This window comes from Protopterus annectens, chromosome 14.part0, assembly GCF_019279795.1.
Source record: "Protopterus annectens isolate FY-2018-M chromosome 14.part0, PAN1.0, whole genome shotgun sequence".
Taxonomy (NCBI): Eukaryota; Metazoa; Chordata; order Ceratodontiformes; family Protopteridae; genus Protopterus; species Protopterus annectens.
Genome location: NC_056748.1, coordinates 868346784 through 868369738, shown reverse-complemented (window position 1 = coordinate 868369738; position 22955 = coordinate 868346784). Strand labels below are relative to the sequence as shown.

General features: G+C 38.9%; 1 protein-coding gene across 1 annotated transcript in view; it reads right to left on the bottom strand.

Annotated features, from left to right (window-relative positions):
- The window catches only part of HECTD2 (HECT domain E3 ubiquitin protein ligase 2), a 1329650-nt gene that overhangs the window by 17124 nt on the left and 1289571 nt on the right, over positions 1-22955 (bottom strand). The window contains exon 20 of the mRNA XM_044056649.1: positions 14995-15138. Within this exon, the coding sequence (XP_043912584.1) occupies positions 14995-15138 (144 nt within the window). The remainder of the gene's footprint in view (positions 1-14994; positions 15139-22955) is intronic.

The window sequence follows — 22955 nt, the reverse complement described above, 5'->3', positions numbered from 1 at the left end:
CGGTGAGCTGCCTGTCAGGCGCTAGGATCCGCCACATAACACAAGCACTCAGGTCACTCCAAGTCAAGTACAAATATGACTCGGTCATTGACCATGCTCGTGTGAATGACCTGAGACGTACCTCCCTGGACTACATGAAAAGAGACATAGAGGAGCTCTCTGAGCATGTAGCCCAGGCCGGTATGACCCTGACCTTGAGTAGCATCTTACCCTCACCAAGAATGATGCCACAATATGAAGACAAGATGATCAATTTCAACAATTGGCTTAAGTATTGGTGTCATTCAAAGGGGACCCAATGCCTGTCAGCCTGGGATGACATGCTCAACAAGCCATGGTGCTTCACTAGGGACGGCTTGCACCTCTCACCCCTGGGCTTTCGGATATTGGCAAAGGCTCTTGCTTCCCCCATAGTGCCTTTTTTAGGCAAGGCTCAAAAGACAAACCCACCTCCATACGTATCACAAGGAATAAGAAACTAAGAGTAATGCTACTCAACCCAGAAGTCTAAACCTCAAGATGCATGCACTCAAAACTCTCCTTAGCATGGAGAACATCGATATCTATGTAGTAACAGAAACCTGGTTCAAGGCTCCCAAGAGCACCCCAGCACTACCAGGTTATACCTCATACCATGCTTTTCGGCCCCAAAACTTGGACTGAACCACAAAAGGAGGGGGAGTATCAATATTCATCAAGGATACCCACACCTCCAGGTTGGTGGCACAGCACAAAGCATCAGAGACTATCCATGTGCAACTAACAGTGGGTAAAACTGCCTTCCAGTTTATAGCCTGCTACAGACCACCCTCCCAAACCCAGGAACCCCACTCGGCCTTCCTGAGAACACTAGAAAATATGAAGGTCTCTCCAAACACCATTATATTGGGCGACTTCAACTACCCAAACATAGACTTGGGGCATTACTCTAGCTCCAACACCCTAGCCCAAAGGTTCCTAGAATTTATAAACTCAAATGCTATGGAACAACTTGTTACCACTCCCACAAGAGGGGAAAACATACTGGACCTGATCATCACCAACATGGGGACTCTATGCTCTAGACCAGAAGTGTATCCCTCACTGGTAAGATCAGACCATAAAGTAATCTCACTGGATATTCACATCCCGACCCCACCCCCTGCCCAGAAAACCACACTGAAAAACTCTAAAGCAAATTTCACACTCCTCAAAACCGAGGTGGAATCCTTCAAAGCCCCCGAGCCTGTGGAAAATACGGCCCAGACCGCAGAATCCTTTATAAACGCATTCTATGAACACCTTCAGGAATGCATGGATCATGCAATCCCAAATAAAACCAAGACCCAATCCTCCAAAGGCAGACGTCCTGCCTGGTGGACCCCAGCCATAAACAAACTATACAATAGAAGGAGGAAGCTACTACATGATAGAGCAAAATCCCAAAAAGGAAAGGCATCTCTGATCAGTATTAGCAAAAAACTACGGGCACTCATAAAATCCTCTAAGGCCAGCTTCGAGAGAAAAATTGCACAGGACACTAAGGATAATCACAAGGCTTTCTTTAGTTATGTTAGGAACCTGGATGGGAATTCCCAGATATGCTCAAAATTAGTCCAAAATGACAAAAAAATACATCAAACCCACAGACATTGCCAACATCCTAGCTGACAGGTTCAACGCAAACTCCCCCCCCCTCCCCACCAAAAGGGCAAATATCTATCCCAGCAGAGTGCTGCCCCCCTGACATCTCAGATGCTCAGGTAAGAGCCGCCCTCTCCAAAGCAAAAAACACAGCATCAATTGGACCAGACGGCGTACCGGGTTGCGTCCTACATGAACTCCAAGAAGAGCTAAACCCAAACATAAAACTACTGTTCAATCTCAGCCTTACTACAGGATATGTACCCAAAGAGTGGCGTACAGCAACAGTGGTCCCTCTCCACAAAGGTGGTGCCTCAACGGATCCTGGAAACTATCGCCCCATAAGCCTGACTAGCTTGGTCTGCAAAGCTATGGAAAGGATCATCATGGACCTCATAAATAAAGATATTGGGGACCTACAGACACTGGATCCTACCCAGTTCGGCTTTGTTAAGGGCAGATCCTGCCTCTTAAACCTGGTCGATTTCTTTGAAACAGTCACCAAGGCCACTGACAAGGGGAAGGTGGTCCACACAGCCTACCTGGACCTCGCAAAAGCCTTCGATACAATATCCCACTCAGGCATTATAGATAAGCTCACCAGCTTAAATATAAACCCCTATGTCACTAGATGGGTTGCAAACTGGCTCAAGGACAGAACCCACATGGTTAGAATTGCTGGAGCCATGTCAGACTCCAAACCAGTTACAAGTGGCATCCCACAAGGCTCAGTCCTGGGACCTCTCTTGTTCGGTATATATTTCTCGCAGGTACAGGCTAACATGGAAGGACTGTGGCTGACCAAGTTCGCAGATGACTGCAAACTGGGTGCCATAATCGACTCTCCAGCCGACACAAGCATCCTCCAAAAGGGCCTCATAGAAACAGACAACTGGTGCCAGAGCCATGGCCTCAAGCTAAATGCCAAAAAGTGTATAGTCATCCCCTTTGGCAAAAACAAAGTGCCCACAAATTACCACATAGGTGGTAATCCATTAAGTACAGAAGAAGTAATTAGGGACCTGGGGACCCAAGTTGATAGCAATCTCTCATTTGACAACCACGTGGCCAAAGTGGTTAGAAAAACATTTTATATAGCCCACCTAATCATGAAGGGATTCACATCTAGATCAGGGGAGGTCATCGTGCCTCTTTACTCATCTCTCATCAGGCCCATAATTGAGTACAATGCCCCTTTTGGGATGTACCTTACCAGACACCTGCAGCAACTGGAAAGACCACAAAAGTACCTCATCAAGAGAATCAAAGGGCTCAAACAGATGCCATATTCTGCCCGGTTAAAGAAACTCCAGCTCTACTCAGTGGCATACTGCCTGCTCAGAGGCGATCTGTGCTTGATGTATAAAGCCATGTCCAACCCGGAATTAATGGACATGCTGCACCTCAGAAAATCCAAATCCCATCGAGCTACACACTCAAGAAAATTGAACCTCAGCACTGAAATAAATAGGACATGCTGGAGGGACATATTCATAACCCAGAGGCTCCCCTTCACTCTGGAATAAAATCCCAGTCCAGGTTAGGCAGAGTCCCTCATTGACTCTCTTCAAGAGGAATCTTGATGAGTGGATGGGAGATCGTAGGTTTACCTCGGGTATCACTTCTGTGTCACTGTTAGACAGAGGAACAGTATACTAACCTCGAAAATGGCCATAGCAAAATTAATTTAAAATGGGTGGTGAAAGCCAAACACACTCTGGCTAGGCTTATAAATGCCCTATGGATATATATATATATACATATATATATATATATTTATATATATATATATATATATATATATATATATATATATATATAAATATAAATATATGTACACAAATATACACACACACACACACACACACACACACACCTTTTTAGTTCTAGATGGAAATAATATGGGAGGAAAAGGAAGTAGCAGGTTGTCAAACAATGTACAAACAAGAAAAGCAATACTTACCTAAATGCTATGTAACAGAGGCCTCAAAAAACGCAACCTTCTTGATCACATAGCAAATGAGGGCTGAGGTATTCGGAAGAAGAGAGGGATTGTGGGCAGAGGAGAAGTCAGAGCCCTGGATCCACAGCTTCTAAAAGCGCTGGGGTCAGATTCGGCTGGATATTGTATCCCAAAAGTGGAATCAGATGAAAAAAGACAACACTGGCTCCACTGATACCCAAACACTGAAGGAATTCCTGAACAGTTTAGACTGCATAAGAAAAACTAGATAATAGAACACATCATATTGTATTACAAACTGCAGAACTGACCAGGGTAGCACAGTACTGTTACTCTGAAGATAGTCTGCCTGATATTTCAAGAGACAGGTGTGTGTGTGTGTGTGTGTGTGTGTGTGTGTGTGTGTGTGTGTGTGTGTGTGTGTGTGTGTGTGTGTGTGTGTGTGTCTGTGTGTCTGTGTGTGTGTGTGTGTGTGTGTGTGTGTGTGTGTGTGTGTGTGTGTGTGTGTGTGTGTGTGTGTGTGTGTGTGATGTGTCCAGAAAGAATATAAAAAGTCTGGTCTAAGAAAAAAAAATTGATTTAGCTCAACGTCTAAATACAATGGGATCACCTACCATGGAGACATTAATTTCACCAAAACAATGGCAACAAAGTTAAGAAAATGTTTACCATGCATATTTGATCGCAGGCAAGTTTTCATTGTAATAAGACATCACATGAACCCAGAAGCTGATGTTAAGAAAAATTTTATCATGCATATTTAATGGCAAGCAAGTGTTCATTGTAACAAGACATCACTTGAACCCAGAAACTGATAATTTAAAGATACATTATAAGAAAGATCATAAGAAAGGACATATTTAATGTGCATGAAAGTGCAATGGATTTTACTGTGAAGATGAGTGGGATAATTTTTGTCAAAGCTGGTTACACAAACGTTAGATGTGGTCTATGAAACGTAAGTTGAAACTACAAAAAAGGAAGTCCCTTGCTCACTGACTTGTATCAGATGCCAAATGTCCTAAAAGGGTGGGAATGGCAACGTGACGAATCACAAAGTAAACAAGTCTTAAATATGTTTTGGGTAGTAGTGATGAAACTGTCACAATCTACAGTTATATAGTGTGAATTAGTATGACTGTAAAATCTCAGGGTATCATACCAGAGATATCAGGAGCATACCTCTCATCCTCCTAGCACAAGAAATCTGGGACAAAGCCTGACAGAATGGGGAGACAGAGGCCCAAAAATAGGGACAGATTTTAAATATTGCTCTTAGAATCATAGAAAGTTGCTAGAGTAACAGGGTTTGTGTTAACATACATTTTCTGAAGGATTTGAAGTCTGAAACTCCAATATATGTCATTATTTCGTGACTTCAATCCTCAGATCATCCCAGTGATTTGTCAGAAAACCACAAATTTTATGAGGTACAGACCAAACATATAAGGCAAAAGTCTGGACAGTCTGCATGATCTGGAGCATTGAGAGGTATCAGGAGCAACATAACAGTGTAACTAGATACAGAGCAATAGTGCTCAGAATGGATGTTACTGATTATAAGAACATGTTCCCAAACATACCACTAAAAGAAGCAGTAGTACATACAGGTAAATAATGTTCCTGAAGGTAAAATCAATGTGGTAATGGCACAGAATTGTAAAATAGAGATGTGAGATGTATATGTAATAAATAAGGAGAGGAGTCATTGCTGTATAACTAAGTGGTTACTGTTTGAAAACATTACAGTCAAAAAAATGAAAGTTAGAAGTACAAAGACACAATGTCATCGGACCCAAGTCATATACATGCAATCATTAGGTTAAAACAAATTATAAACCTGAGCTTTCATAAAACTTGTACAACAGTACGATTACACTGTCAGACACAAGACACAGCTAGAACTGCAAAAGTTGTACTGGAACAGTATCAAAAATGGAATAGAGTCTCTAGGTCATGATCAAAATGCTTGCAATAGAGAAGGGAAAAACAACAGGTGTGCAAAGCTGGGAAGGTTTTAGTCACCCTGTGTACTTTCTACCACATTAGTCATAGTAGAATCCAGAGCTCCTTAAATGGAGAAGGAAAACACAAAGTTTAGAACACTGGTGGCATCTCACTTGACAGAACACTGGTGGCATCTCACTTGACTGCTCAAGTGCAAGCTTATGTTTGATCCACATGGAGTTTTCCAGAAATAAGTTTTTGTAATTGTATTGTGAAACCTCTCCTGTAGTTAAATGATCCATTTAAGATAATACTGTGGCATCAGAGGTGTCATCTTGGATTAGTCTGCCTCCTACCTCTCTGAATGAGCCCTGAGAATGCATTCAGAGTTTAAATCTTCTTCTTCCTACTCTCTGACCTGTGGGCCACCCCAAGGGATCCATGTTTTGGTCCACTGTTGCTTACTGTGTAGATGCTCGGGATACGTTATACAAAGATGAAGGTTTAAAGCACCATTGTTACAATGATGGCATGCAGGTGTATCTCTCTTCCCTTCAAGCACCTATGTCTGCTATAAACAGGACAGTTGCAGATTTGGATTTCATTTATTTCTGATGGTCAGTAACTACCTTATGCTCAGCATTTCCATGATATCGGCACCAGTGGTGTCAACTAACATTATCCATAGTGGAGACAAGTGGAAATTAATGTCAAAGATGCACAGTTTAAGAGTAACTGTTGATAACCAGCTTTCCTTTAACTACTGGGTGACTGCCCTTTTAAACACCTACTGCCACCTGCGGCACTTACTCTGCTTTCTTTCAGACTATGGCACAGCAGTGTCTCAAATCTTGGGCTACCGGACTTTGCAGTAGGTGTATATTCTGAAACTTAATTAATAATGCTGATAACTCAATATCACCATTCTGAGCAAATTCATGGCAGTTTGCACTGGCTACTTTTTCATTGCTTATAAAGATCTGGTCCTGATTTATTTAGCCTTAGAATAACTTTTTCCTTATCCTAAATGAGCTCCTGACATGATGTCAGCCTGCAAGTAATGTGTTTATCTGCCTCAGGCTTGTTAGAGGTTATGAAGGGGCATATTATTCTTCAAGTGATCTTTTTTTTTTTTTTTTTTTTTTTTTTTGCTTTCCAGGGGAGAAACCTTTGACAGCTCTTAGCAGAATGCCTGACAAAGTCCCCAAAGTTCTTTTCAATTATATCTATTTAGTTTCAGTTTTGAGGTATAACTTCAACCTCTAATAACATTATATTTGTATTTTTATACAACCTTTACTAGCTTTAGCATTTTCACATTTATATTGAAATATTTATGTAGGTTTGCACTTAATACATAACTTTAAGGCATGTAAATGTATCTGAAATTGGCTGTTTGAATTTACCATAAATCTGTTGCAATATGCTGTGCAGTACTCCTTAATACAGGAAAACAATATCACTGCATTTCATATAGGAATTAAGCATTTCATAAAGACTGATACAGCTCAAGCTTAGCTGCAGATAGAAATGGAAAAATCTTCCTACAAGTACATGACTCACTTAAATAGTTGCTTCAACACAACTACCCTGTCCTCAGAGTGGCATCTGTGTTATCTGGCAAAATGCAATGAATTCTATTTGTTTAATATTCAATGGAATATTTTACTTATTTAACTGTATTTATCTTTTATATAGATTCTCTTGTTCTTTGTATGTCTTTCTCATAATTTTCTCCATTGTACAATTCATTGTAATTTTATAATCAATGTAGTACTTTAATATTATGTAGGTTAAAAAATGTATTATATCTTTGGAAATTTTCTCCTCAGGTCTCCAAAAAATGGAATTTATGCCCAGTTGGACTTTTCTGGTAAACAAATGTCAAATAAATAAATATTTATATTGTCACAATTTTCTTATTTTTCTAAATATCTCCGCAATCAAGTAATACCAACAGAACTGTATAACCTCACATGAAAGTTATGAATAAACAAAATGCTGCTGAGAATGGTTTACCTTTACAAAGCTGAATCACAGTGGTGCAACTGCTCATATGAGTGAATCATAACCACAAAAATGAAAACAGCAACAGTTTTAAATATTTGAAAATCAGCAAATCAAAAAGCAGATTCACTGATTTTCGAACATTAATGTAAAAAAAAAAAATTTAATGAAAGTGTAAAGCAGGGGGACCAGCCCCCCCCCACACCCCCCTATTTTAATATTTTAACTCCGAGATTGCACTACAGTAGGAAAAGGGACCATTTTCTGATCCTCAGTATAGTGCAATCTGCCACAAAATGTCAAATGTGCAATGAGCGAATGTTACTGTGAATTCACTCATTGCACATTCAAACCTTTTTTCCTTTTGGCATTTGCAAACTGCCTTTTGGACAATTGCTGTTCGCCCGTGTGCAATACGCACACATGAAGGCTGTTCGCCCATGTGCAATACGCACACATGAAGGCAAACCGCTGAGAACACGTGAGTGATTACTGAGATCGAAGCTATTTATAAAGCATTACAAAACCAATATTTACCACTTTTATCATGACTTATAAAATCCAGTTTAAAACCTAGAATCTGAAGAATATAACCAGTGTAAAGACTTGTTTAGGGAGAAGAGTTTGCCATTTGCATTTTGTTAGTAACTCTTATGGAACGACTGATATGAACATTTGTTTGCAATGTGAGGACAAAACTTGATTTTGTCAAAAAGCACAGGTATCACTATTGCTGAATCACCAACTCAACTAAAATCAGACACACAGTCCTCTTTTAACTCTGTAGAAAACTGGCTATCTGAAAACCAACTTATCCTTACTCCAAAGAAAACCAAATTACTACTCTTTCTCCCTAAAAACCTTAACCACATAAAGTCTTCCTTCTCCATACTGTCACAAAATAATACTCAAATACAGGTGGACACCAGTACAAAACTCTTAGGTGTTACTATTGATGATAGACTAACCTTTGATTTACACGTCAATAATTGTATCCGAAAAACACATCTCAAGCTAGGTCTCCTCTATAGAAACAAAAAATATCTTACCAAAACAGCAAAACTAACCCTTGCAAATGCCTACCTCTTACCCACTTTACTTTATAGCTCCCAAATTCTCACCAGCCTCAACACTGGACTAGTAAACAAGTTAGAAACAACTTGTAATAGGATTGCCAGATTTGCTGCCCAAAACTCTTACAAATCCCATCACTGTCTCTCACTAAAAGAACTAAATTGGCTAGAATTACCTAACCTGCTTCAGTATAATCAGTTTCTGATTATTCATTCCATTCGCTACAAACACTCTTTCTGTCCAACTATCTCATCTCTAATCTGTCATTACCTATCCACTAGATTACTCTGTAGTTCTGAACAAGGCCTACTAAAAATCTACAAACCAAGGACCAAAATGGGTCACCTAATCTACAGCTTTAACCCTTCCAAGGCCTGGAATAGCCTACCACTAGATATAAGATCCCTTGAACATCCCAATCAATTCAAAACCACTACAAAAAATACCTTCATGAAAAATGGACTTGCCAATGTAATTATCCCCCGTAAACACCCCCTGTAACCTTCTACTTCTCTTCTCTCTTCCTTCCCTTCAATAAACAAACTTACTACTTTATCTTCTCCTCTTGGTACAGCACTGTACAAACATAACTAGTAAAATATTTCAGCTATATAACTATTGCACTATTATGTATATAGTATGTAATTATGAATGTATCCCTCTGATGAATGTATTTCTATGTATTTCACTTGCCACAGTTTAATGTATGGCACTGTAATGCAGTAATCTGTGGTACTGATGAATGTAATGTGTGGCACTGTAATGTAGTAATCTGTGGTACTGATGAATGTATTTCTATATGTATTTAATATGCAAAATTTCTATTTTGTGTTGGAGCTTTCCTCCTCGGACCTCCGCTGAAAATGGGCATTTGTAGCCCAGTCGGACAAACCCGGTCAACAAATATAAAATAAATAAAAATCATTAGAAATTAGACTACATACCTCAAGAGCTCCACTGGAGTGAATGGGTTAATATGGAGAAAAGTTCAGAAGCTTGGAGCATCTCCCTCAAAATCATTTCCATTGCAATGTCTAGCAATTTCAGTACAATTTAGAAGCATCGTTCATAAAGACAGGTTTGCTTTAATTGCTACTTTGATAATATTTTAAATTATAGTGAAAAACTTTCTTATTCTTCACTTCAAGATAATATATATATATGGGTCTACTTCTTTTGACCTAACTTTCATTTGCCTGACACTCATTTGCCTGAGACCAAATGGCTGAAATTTCATTTGCCTGACACTTTATTTGCCTGACAAGTATTATTAGCAAGAAAATGGAATATGCCCCCTTACCCACTGCAGTGCAACCCTGGAGTTAGAATATATAGTTAGGGGGGTGTACTAAGCAATATTACATCAAAAGTTAACAATATCATATGAAATGAAGTGGGGGACTTTGCCCCCCCCCGTTGTGGGGGGCTGTGCCCCCCACACACCCCTAACTATATATTCTAACTCCAGGGTCGCACTGCAGTGGGGAAGGGGGTATATTCCATTTTCTTGCTAATAATACTTGTCAGTCAAATGAAGTGTCAGGCAAATGAAATTTCAGTCAAATGGTGTCAGGAAAATGAGTGTCAGGCAAATGAAAGTTAGGTCAAAAGAAGTAGACCCATATATATATATATATATATATATATACAAACATACATACATATACAGAAAAAAAGTATTTTACTCTATATTCTATCTGCATATACTTAGTGAAGATTAAGTATTAAGATCAGACCCTCTTCGATGTGCAAGCTCCTGGTTTAAAGTGGAAGAGAGTTTCCTAACAGTGCAAGGTTTCAAGTGCCTTCCACACTTCTAGACCGGTAGCTGCATAGAAAAGGGCTAAAGGAGTAGGTGTCAATATATATCAATAACAAGCATACCTCTAGGGTGGTCAAACATGATGATGAGCTGCAGTTCTTCCATATGCAGATCACCATAGACAAAATCCTGGACAATATCCTAGCCAGCTAAAAATCACCCTTCATGTGCCAAGAAATTCACAATGCACACCCAGACCTACTGGCGGTACTTGCCACTTACCATCCATCCTAACACCTTACTCATTGCAAACTCTAATTACCCCTCTATAGACTGAGAATGCTACACAGCCTCAAATCTACAGGCAAAAAGATTCCTGGATGTTGTAAATATAAACACAATTGACCAAACAGTGAATATACCCACTAGAGGCTCCAAAAAAATGGACCTTCTTCTTACAAATATGGGAGAATGCTGAACCTGCTTCCCCATGTCTCATCCTGCCTAGTAAGGTCTGACCATAAAGCTGTCTCCTTTGAAATCAAATCAACTCCCTAATCCCATTAAAACTAGTAAGAGTTGGGAACTATTCAAAGGTGGATTGTCAAAATTCAACGCCCCTCCAAACCCGAGAACATAACAGCCTATGTTGAATTGCTCTCAGAATCTCTGTACAACCATGTTAATTGCTGTACATAGCAGAAATAAATCCAACACTATCCCTAGAAACAAACTACAGTGATGGCATCCCAAATTAAAGAGGATATACAACAACTACCTAGATCTGGCTAAAGCATTTGATACAATGCCCCACTTGGGCATTGTCAACAAACTTATGTAAATAGGTACAGATCCCTTTATAATGTTGGAGAGCTAGCTGGCACACTGATAGGAACCAGGAGGTTAGAATCTGTGAGGCCACCTCCACAAAGAGGCCAGTCACCTGTGGATTCCCAGAAGGCTCTGTGCCAGGCCCACTCCTCTTTGGCATGTACTTCTTGGATGTCAAAGCTAATGTCAAAGGCCTTTGGTTCATTAAATTCAAACTGCAAACTGGGAGCAGTCACTGAATCTTCAAAGATTAGAACACCCTTCAGGAAGGTCTGCTATACACAAATGCTTCATACCAAAGCCATGGCTAAAACTCAACACCAAGAAATGCATTATAGTACCTTTTGGGAAGTGTGTCACCCTGGTAATTACATCAGCAAAACACCCTTAAAAGTTGATTCACTAGTCAGGGACCTGGGAACTCGTGTAGACAACAACCTATCCTTAGACCAGCATGTGTTCAAGGTATCAAGAAAATCCTCATATGTTGCTCAACCTATAAGCAAAGGCATGGCATCTAGGGTCCAGAGAGGTCATCATATTACTCTACTCAGCCGTCAACAGACCCATCATAGAGTATAATGCACCTGACCAGACACATACAGCAATTGGAAAATCCGCAAAAGGTTCCTTACAAAAAGATTACAGGGAGTAAAGACAATGTGCTATGCTGATCACTTCAAAGCCCTGTCTCTTTACTCATTATCATACACACTTCTGAGAGATGATCGTTGCCTGGCATATAGGGCATTCCTGAACCCTGTTTTGATTAACCTTTGCACATCTGCAAAACAAACAGCATCAGAACTATTAGATTAAAAGGCATACATTTTGCTTATGACATAAATAGGGCATGTTGGAGAGGGGTCCGCTTCTAAATCTTGAAAGCTCATAATCCTGAAATCCAAAATACTGAAGTCAAAATCTTGAAAGTTCAAAATACTGAAAACTCAAAATACTGAATTTCATAATATTGCAAAAAAACTACAGGATACTAACACTTACTATACTCCAGCAGAAGTATATAGGGAAACAAATAAAAGAGAAAGCATATTAGTGTACTCCAACTTTTAGCGGTGGGGCTGTGCCCCCCACACCCCCTGCTACTTAAATATATCGACTCCAAGATCACACTTCACTACACTAAGATGAGTTATATTGTTGTACTGGAAATTAAAAGGGAACATGACTAAGGTTACAACAGACAGGCATGAAGCACTGAATGGGATGTTTGCCATTTTCTTCTCTGGAGTGTGATCTCTGAGTTGATATATTTAAGTAGCAGGGGGTGTGGGGGATGCAACCCCCCACATGGGGGGTGTAAGGGGGCTTGCCTCAGTTTACAGTTGAAGAAGAGTAATATGTTTTGTTATGTCATTGTGTTGGAATATTGTAAGTGTTGGTGTACTCGCTTTTTTCAATATTATGAAATTCAGCATTTTGAGTTTTCAGTATTTTGAACTTTCAAAATTTTGACTTCGGTATTTTGAATTTCAAGATTATGAGCTTTCAGGATTTAGAGACAGACCCACTGGAGAGACAGGTATGTCTCTCTGAGAATTCCCCTTCTCTGGAACAGGCACCCCATCCATATGAAGCAGAGTTCTTTATCCCTTTTAAAGTGCAACTTGGACCAATGGTGGGTAATCAAAAATGCACCCCAGTCTGGCTCCTATGTCTCTGATGGACAGAGGCAGTCAGTACATCATCACTTATATAAATCAAATTTGTGGATCACATTTGGGTTGCATGGCTAGGCTTATAAGGGCCCTAATATACACCTATGAACCTATAAGTAAACTGGACCACAGATGCTTAAAAAAGTATTTCAACACAAAATACTATTACTAAAGTATACAACAGAGTAGTAATTGGCACAAATATGTCAGGAACTGTTTAAAGACCAATAGCGGTCATACATAAAACAACATATTTTTAAAGGAAGACAGCGCTATAATAAAGCAAATGAGGAAATGCTAAAAGAGAAGTAGAAGAAATAGAGACGTTTCCATGATAGTAATTACTTCTAACTTTTTCCATTAACCACTGATTTTCCTCTTCCGGATGTCAAACTTCCCTGCTTAAGTTACTGATTTTTGCAAACATGATAATGTAGTGAGTACTCATCCAGATTTAATGACTAAATGACCACGTCTTCTGGATTGTACGGCTCAGTTAATCAGACTGTTTATTTTCTTAAGAACTTTAAAATGAAGAGGTATACTGGAGGTGCTGAGAAACCAGCTGAATGTGGAAGGAAAAGGAATGGATTGATAAAGATTTTCTCCATCCACGCTGATTGGTCAAAGAGGGCCAACAAGTACAATGGAGAGAATCACAAACTTAGACACATGGTAAAGTCATACAGAGAAGCACCTTATTAACAGTTCATTACTATGTCTCCAAATTGAATACTTTACAGCCAAATGTGACTGTGCTAGTATTATCCCTATCAATCTACATATCATGGTGGCACAGGCCCCCCCAACACACATGCACACAAACACCATCTCTGTCTTTGAATGATTTTTCATATTATTGCTTTGCTTACTTTATGACTATAATATGTTTGTATGCCAATTATTCATATATATATAATATATATGTGTGTGTGTATATATATATATACACACGCACACATATATACGTAAATATGATATATAGATATGTACTGCACACTCAAACAATAATACTTTTTCTCATTATTGTAAGCTCAAATGATTCATTACCCATGTATGTTATGTTCTTGCTGTATTTTGTGAAGCTTTTCTCCCTGGACCCCCATTGAAAAATAATTTTCTACCCATTCAGACTTTCCTGGTAAACAAAAAAGCAATCAATTAATAAATAATTTATATATATATATATATATATATATATATATATATATATATATATATATATATATATATATATATATATAAATGTCTATCTATTCCCACACATGCATACACATCTATGCAACCACAAGCAACCCCCCTACATACTCAAACTTACACACATACAAAGATGGTCTCCCTATACTTAACTCCCATAGAGTGATCACAATACACACACACACACACACACACACACACACACACACACACGCGCACACATATTCATCCATGCAGCCACATTTATAACCTACAGACATGTACATACATGTCCACAAACACAGGTACACAAATATCCACGCACACAGCTTAACAATTCTTATATGCATTTGCTGTATGAGCCACAATCAGTTCCACTGGGGTACTTGGGACGAATACCATTAAAAATGGTTTGCGTTTGCTCCCTAGAAAAGTGATTAACTTAGCACAATGATTCTGATACTTGATAATGCTCACCCAGCATCATTTCTGGAGGTAAGCACATGACTAGTGGCTAAGGGCTCTCTCCTATATTGCCAGTCATGACATGGCATCCCCAGGAAGACCACTCTCCATGCTATGGCCTAAGCTAACTGTTAACTGTAGCAACAGAGCAGTGTCAGAATAAGACAGGTTTATCATGATGCTTAAACCTTCCGTGTTAAGTCTTCTGAATCTCTAGCAAGTTAATTTGTATCTTAAATAGTTGCTGTGTTGCTGCTTTCTGTCAACATGTTAGATATTGAAACAGGTAGTTGAAAAAAAGTACGGAACCCATAAAGCAACAGAAACATAATAGAGCAAAGTAACATGTAAGCAACAGAATGGATATTAATTATTAGCAACAGTAGTGTATAAATACTACATAAACATGTGCATACACATGCTCATGTACAGATAATCATGCATATATATTATTTGCAATATTTTACCAATCTGTGTGAATGTCATTCCTAGAAATCTTGAAATTCAGGTCTGACATGCCTCCAACTGGGACTCTGTCACTTCCTGTCGTAAAATGTAAAAGTTTCTTCTGAAGCTCAGTTGGGAAGTTTAAAACAACATCCCAGAAATATCTGAAAGATATGTAAAAATGAACTTAGTAATATGTCATAGGACAAGAAAATGACACCACCATTATTCAAAGCATCATTTGGCACTTCAGTATCTAGAAAAACTTATTTTATACAGCCTCCCATACAATCCATTATAAGTACTATTACTGGCAACATGTAATAAAGAACATTTTACATGAAAAACAAGGACAATTTTACAGTAAAATGGATAGTTTCATAAATTCTCACTTTGTTAATTCACAGGTGATTATTCTAAACTGGCATTTAGAAAAAAACGATAAAAGATCTGCAACAGTGTCGGCATTTACAAAACCTAACTAAAAATACCATCAGAACAGAGCTTGTCTAAATAATCCTCTACTGGTTTGTGACTGACTGTGGAAGCAGCTTTGTAAGAAAAGTTTTTATTTGAATTTATTTTTATTTATTTGTTAGAAAGGGATAGGTTTTAGACAGGCAAACTCTAGCCTTCCTCATAGACCCAGTCAGCTATAAAATCACACGGACTGCAGACAGGACAATCCAGAGCTTATCTAAACAATACTGTCTTGTTTTGTGATGGACTGTGGATTTGCCTAACAAGAGAAGTTTTATTTGAATTTATATGCTCTTTCATACCACTGTTTTTCACTGTAGGCAGGAAGGGATAGCTTGTTGATCAGAACATTTATTCTGATTTATATTTTTGTTGTTTTACCTTTAATTTTCACTGTCTGTTGTTCAAAAGGGATAGGCTTTAGACAGGCAAACTCTAGCCTTTCTCAGGGACCTAATCAGCTATAAAATCACACAGACTGCAGACAGGACAATCCAGAACTTATCTAAACAATCCTGTCTTGGTTTGTGATTTATTGATCTTTACTGTTAAACAGTGGCGGCTGATGACATCAAATCAAAGGGGGGCTACAGGAGACAGCTGAATGGGTGGGGTCAATGGGAAGGGGAGGAGCTATGCTCAAAACCACAACAACTAACTAAATACACTGCCCTGGGTGCCAAACCGTCATTATGAAAATCCAATCAAGACAAAATGAAGTGTAGAAGAATAAAAATATTTCAATGCATTGGCTGCATGACAGCTTACTTAATATGTAGTTGGAAACAAAAAGGTTGTGAGGCATGAAAAAATAAATTACTTTTTAAATACATTAATGGAATGCCAGTCAAAATCAAGTAGCACTCAACTCAAACCACTTCTTGCACTGCAGTTCTAATTATAATTTATATTCAGCTTTATTAAAGTACCAAGTAACATGCTGAAAGTAGAAATGTCTGACGCCCCCACTTGTAAAAATGTTTCTTATCCAAAAAAAGACCTGCTGCCTGACAACTATCTACTTGTTTCATGGGGAAAACATGATCAAAGTAAAAAATGAAAAGCAAACAAGAAATAAGCTCAAGCTACATTGCTTAAAAGGATTACTGTACAGGTTATGGACCTCACGACTGGCATTCTGTTTAGTTTATGGGTAAAGCCTGCAGAGGTGACTGGAAGTCTCCAAGTGTAATGAGCTTCTTAAAATAATGTAATCTGTCCTTTATTACAAATACTGTCATATGCATTTCAATACCCATGGCTTATACATTATCTAGTTAAGTATTCTCTACATGGCAACAACAGAAAGGCTTTCAAGTTGGCAATTCTTTAACAGTATGCTTATTAGAGCTTACTTGCATCTTACGATCTCAGCCAAGCTTACCTGAAGGTCATTAAAGTATTGCTACTTAAACACAGAGCAACAGGCACTTTGAGTAATAAGCATAAATCAACAGTACAAAAAATATGACAGAAACCAGACCATTCTGCAAAAATCAAGGACAGATGAAAAGCTACTCTAGTACTTGTGTCTACCTTGGATGGGGGGGATACTCTGCACATTTACACTGTATAACTACTCCTTGCCTTGCATCGACACATCCAGAGTCACTACATGGGGGAGTGGGGTGCAAGAAGTATGTCACAATTTGAAATGTCTCTGGCTGACTGTGATGGCCCTGACACATTTGTCATACCTCTCAACCTCAGAGCAAGAAATCTGGACAAAGCCATACAAAGAAGTGGGACAAAGGCCCAAAAATAAGGACAATTTTTAAATATTGCTCTTATAAACTTAGAAAGATAATAGAATAGTTCTTGCATTAGTATGAATTTTCTGAATGGTATGAAGTCTGAAACTCAAATGTCTGTCATTATTTTCTAACTTCAGTCTTTAATGATTTGTCACTAATTTGCCCAAAAAACACAATTTTGCCCAAAAAACACAATTTTATGAAAAATGGGCCAAAAATGTGATGTAAAAATATAAAATAGCCACACAATACAGCTGGGAACCTGTCAAAGAAGGGACACTTTAATATTAGTACTGCTAACTTGAGCAGCTGACAAAATAAAAGAATCTACATGCATTTCTGAAATAAAAGTAATCTATAACTCTGATTATTACAGTTATTTCTTAATTATAAACCCTCCATGTTTTCTTCCAAAATTGCTATTTTGCAGAGGGATTATTAGGGGGAAGAGCAACATTTTGAGCCAAAATCAGGGACAGTTGAGAGGTATGGCTATGCCTAATTCTATAAAGCAATTTATTTGCATGTACCTCTCAACCTGTTAATGCAATAAATCTGGACAAGGCCAAATATATTGGGAGAACATATAAACAGTACTAAAAATTGCTCTTGTATAAACTGAGACAGTTGATAGAACAGTTCTTACTTTAGCATGCATTTTTTCTGAAGGTTATGAAGTCTGAAACTCAGTGTGTCATTATTTAGTGACTTAATTCCTAAATGATTTGCCAGAAAACCACAAATTTTATGAGGAACAAACCAAAATTAAGAGGCAAAAATCTATTCATTCTTTGAAAATCTGGACAGTTGGGAGGTATAGTTCAGCTGGGGCTGTCTTTACGTTTGCCACCCTTCCCCCTCACAAAATCATGGTCGAATGGAGCCTCCCCCTGCAGCCATTCCAATGATCCATTACTTGGTTATTTCACTCCATTTACCATAAACACTAATGTGCATACTGATTTACTTCTATGATGGTTTGGACTTCATTTGAAAGTTTTATTTTGCATTTTACAGCACAAACACTAAGACATCAGCTAAACAAACTTAGCATTAAAACTTCTCTGCCCTTGAAACTCACATTCATTGAAACAACATTGAAACCCACATTCAAAGAAATACATTTTACCAGTGGCAGAACTGCCCAATTCAGAACATCTTTCCAGTAAACAATGAAACAAAATGCATGCACCCATAATGACAAAACTGCCCAGTTCAGAACATTTCCATCATAAATGTCTACTCAAATGTTTACAGTCCACCATTATCAGTAAATATGCACAATTCTACAGTCCACCATTATTAGTAAATATGCACAATCTCTGAAGAAGTAAAAAAGTCATCTAAATAATTCCACATTAAATAAATCTGTAACTAATGAAGAGGTTGCTGCTAGTAAACACCTTTATATTTCATGGTTTCATCGAAAAATAAAGTGTCTGATGCCCCTGAAGAATAAATTGCCTATATTACATTAAAAATGATAAGCTAGTAATATTGCAACAGGAAATGGATAGCAAACCGATAACAGGCTCATAGTTAGTATCTTAAATTTTTCAGTACGGCAGCATTCACCCCTTGTGGGAGTAGAACCAACAACCTTCTGCATCAAAAGCAAGTACACAACCTGTTGTGCTATTAACAATGCAAGCTGACTTAGCATAAGCAGCACTAAACTTCTCTTCCCCTGCAGCTCTCAGCTCCTTGTAAAATCTACTCAATACTCAACTGCATCTCAACTTCGCAACACAATAAATCTTGAAAAAGCCAAATTTATTGGGGGGTCAAAATCCCAAAAACCAGGGACACTTTAAACATTGCTTGTATAATCTTGGAAAGTTGCTGGAATAAAATGCTGTGTTACCACCATACATTTTACTGCCAATGTCCCTGTGCAAAACAGTCAGAGCAACATACCACTATGCCAAATCACCTGCTTTGTGAAAGAAAAATTCTGTGTTACCACCATACATTTTACTGCCAAGGTCGCTGTGCAAAACAGTCAGAGCAACATACCACTATGCCAAATCAGCTGCTTTGTGAAAGAGCGTAAGACTGAAACTTAAATGGCTATCATTTAATGAATTCAGTTCTCACCATAGCTGTCATCAACCTCTTAGCACAAAACACCTGGACAAACCCAGTAATGAGGGAATACAGCCCTCAAACATATTCAGTGAATTCAGTTCTTGCCATAGCTGTCAACCTTAGCACAGGATACCTGGACAAAGCCAATAATGGGGTAATACAGTCCCAAAAATAAGGACAAATGTCAAATATTCATCTTATAAACTTAGAAAATTGCTAGAATAAAAGGTTGTGTTACTATGTATTTTCTAAAGAATATGAAGTCTGAAATTCAAATGCCTGTCAATTTTACTTCTGACGGAACAAAAACTATTTTCAGCAGAGGCCCAGGTAGAAATACTGCAGACACATGTCTTTGTAAAATGGCAGGACACCAGTGCAAATCCACACAAACACAGGGATGAGATGCAGACTCCACACAGAAGGCACCCCAACCAAGAATCAAACCAGAAAACCTATAGCTGGGTGGCAACAATGTTACCACTGCACCATCAAATATATAAGGAATTAAACATTGAGAAACCTGAAGTCTGAAATTCAAATGCCTGTCAATTTTATTTAACATTTGTTAATCAGGACAGTCTGACTTGGAACAAAAAAAACAATTTTCAGCAGAGGCCCAGGAAGAAATAATGCAGACATGTCTTTGTAACATGGGAGGACACAAATGCAAACCCACACAAACAGAAGATGCAGATCCCACACAGAAGGCACCCCAGCCAAGAATCAAACCTGAGAACCTATAACTGTAAGGCAACAATGACACCACTGCACCATCAAATATCAAGCATTGCAACATTTAAAAACCACAGATATGAGGAACAGATCAAATCAAATATGAGGCAAACATCTGCAATTTCTTTACAAATGGTGGTGGGTAGGGAATTCAGGTCCTTAACACCTGCATACAAGGTACAGGATTTAAGCCTGAGGTATTCCCTACCACACCACCATGAGTTTGTTCTAGCCACCAGTATATAGCAACTGGGGCTATGCCCCCTTCTGCCCAGACTATAAGGTATTTATTACTGCCATCAACCACCTCTTATCAGCTACTTTAAGACCCTTAAAGGGTGTGACACCTGTGCAGTGGCCCAGCAATCAAGGAGCCTCAATCCTCACCACTAACACCAGTGACGGGTGTCCATATAGGTAAAGGATAATAAATACCATTAAAATCTTTAACTTTAAACCCCCCAAAAATAGACCAAATAAACTACCCATCAGGGGAAGTGTATGGGCTCCCAGAAAATGTATATAACCAATATTGTCCTGGGAACTATTCCTTTTACTATGGCAGTACAAAAAACTGTCAGTCCCTTGTACTCATCAAGTCACAGTGAGAGTCAAAGCCTCAACTGCCCCTGTCCTGTGAGTGCCCAACTCATCTCGTTGTCTTCTTCTTCTTTCTGCCATGCCACCTGGGGGAGGAGATACATAATGTTCTCAGATGGCAATCCTTTTTGGACCATGTATTCCATCAATTCTAACTTCATATACTTGGAATCTCCCTCATATATATAACCTCTATTGTGCTTTTAAAGCGAAATGTCTGCCAGTTGTCCAGAGTCTAGATTTTTGTCTAATAAAAATAATTGCTTTACTCAGTCTGAAGAAATACTGCAACTGCTCCATCTGAATTTACTTTCTCTTTCACACAATCTGGCATAATGACTGACACTGCTTCATTCACATAGGATTGACACCAGTGCCCCTTGCCAAACAGTTGATGAATTTCCCTACTGTCCTAATCGAATCACCACTGGTCAGTTTAAATTTCATCTTGGATCTCCCATGAAAGCTGGTGAATATAGTGAGGCTATACTAGTTAGTAAAATATAAACAAAAAATACATATAAAGACACATACATATATACACCTATATCCACACACACACACACACACACACACACACACACACACACACACACACACACACACACACACACACACACACACACACCCTTTGTTCCTCTTACCTTCCATAGTGCGATGTAGATCCCTTCCACACACCCATAGTGTGATGGCAATGTAGATCCCTTCCCCTGTCCCTTCCACACACCCATAGGGCAATGGCGATGTAGATACCTTCCCCTGTCCGCGATCCATATAGCTGGGGCCATTACATACATCCCATAGCTGGCACATTCACGCACATCCCCTTGAGATCCCCGACGAGACTCCTTACCATTACATCCCTGCGAGATCTCCAGCCTGCCTGCTGATGTTGCAGTCAGGGTCCGACCTGTTCCCAGCAACAGTCTATGCAGTTAAAACTGCATAGACTTCTGGGAGCTCTGTTCTTACATGTTTGCCAGTCCGGACTGCTGCTGAGACAGTCTGCACATGCTCCATGCTCCAGACTGTCTCAGCAGCAGTCCGGACTAGTGCGCATGCACGAAAGTCAGCGATTTTTTTAATTTTTTTTATCTTTTCTTTTATTTTCTTCTTTTTCTTTTATTTTACAGCTGAGGGGGCTGCAGTCCGGCAGTCCAATAGCACGGGCCACCCCTGCTGTTAAAAAGAGGTGTTACTGCGAACTACAGTGAGCATAAGCTACTGTGTGTGATGTAAAGGAATTCCAACTTTTGTCTGACTTTCAGAACTTGTTCTGTCAGAGCAGCACCTTAATTTACCATTTAGTTGTATACGGTTTGTGTGATTTTTCTCACAGAAGTTGATGTAATTTCTCTTTGAATCCTGTGGTAATTAATGCTGATTATTCTCTTCTTTTAGAATATTTTATTAATTTGCAGCTGAATAAGGATTCCTTAAAGGAGTATGCCATTAAAGATTTGTTAAAGGAGAAATTTCTTGTACAGTGTCATAAAACTATGTATGTAACACCTGGCAAAACTGATCTGTGTTCCTCATGTCAAAAGTTGGATGATTTGCTTACCATTACTAGTATTAAATCTAGACTTACTGATGATGATTGCAGTTGTGCAGTTGGCATGGATTGGAGAACTGTTGTTACATATATTGATTGGACTGGTGAGATAAATAATGTTAGGCAAAGAGCAAACAGAACACATTTGGGAAAGGATGTGTCTATTGTTTATTTTATTTTATTTATATGACATTTGTTAACTGGGTAAGTCCAAATAAGCCAAGGGCCCATTTTCAGTGGAGACCCAAAGAGAAAAGCTCCAGTCAATTTACTATCATGTAAAACAAACACAAGTACGTAGTTCATAGGTTGGTACTAGGTTATCGGCCCTAAGGCCTGTACAAGCCTAGCCATAACAATTCCCTGGCTATTTCTTCCCACAATATTTATTTCCCTGGACCCCACATCCAGTCGTCAAGGTTCCTTTTTAAGAGGGCCAAGGAGGTGCTCTGCTTGACATATATGGGCTGTCTATTCCAGAGTATTGGGAGTCTCTGGGTCAGGAACCTATTCCCCCAGCATGTTTTGTTCATTGGGATGACAAGGTTTAGGTCCCTGGAGCATGTGGCTCTGATGGACTGGGATTTCAAGTGTAGCATGTCCAACAGCTTTGGATTTGACATGGTCTTGTATATTAAGCAGATATCGCCTCTGAGTAGACGATATGCGACAGAGTATAGGTGGAGTTTTTTTAGTCGGTCAACATAGGACATCTGCTTTAGGCCTGTGATTCTTTTATTGAGGTATTTCTGCGGCCTTTCCAGTTGTT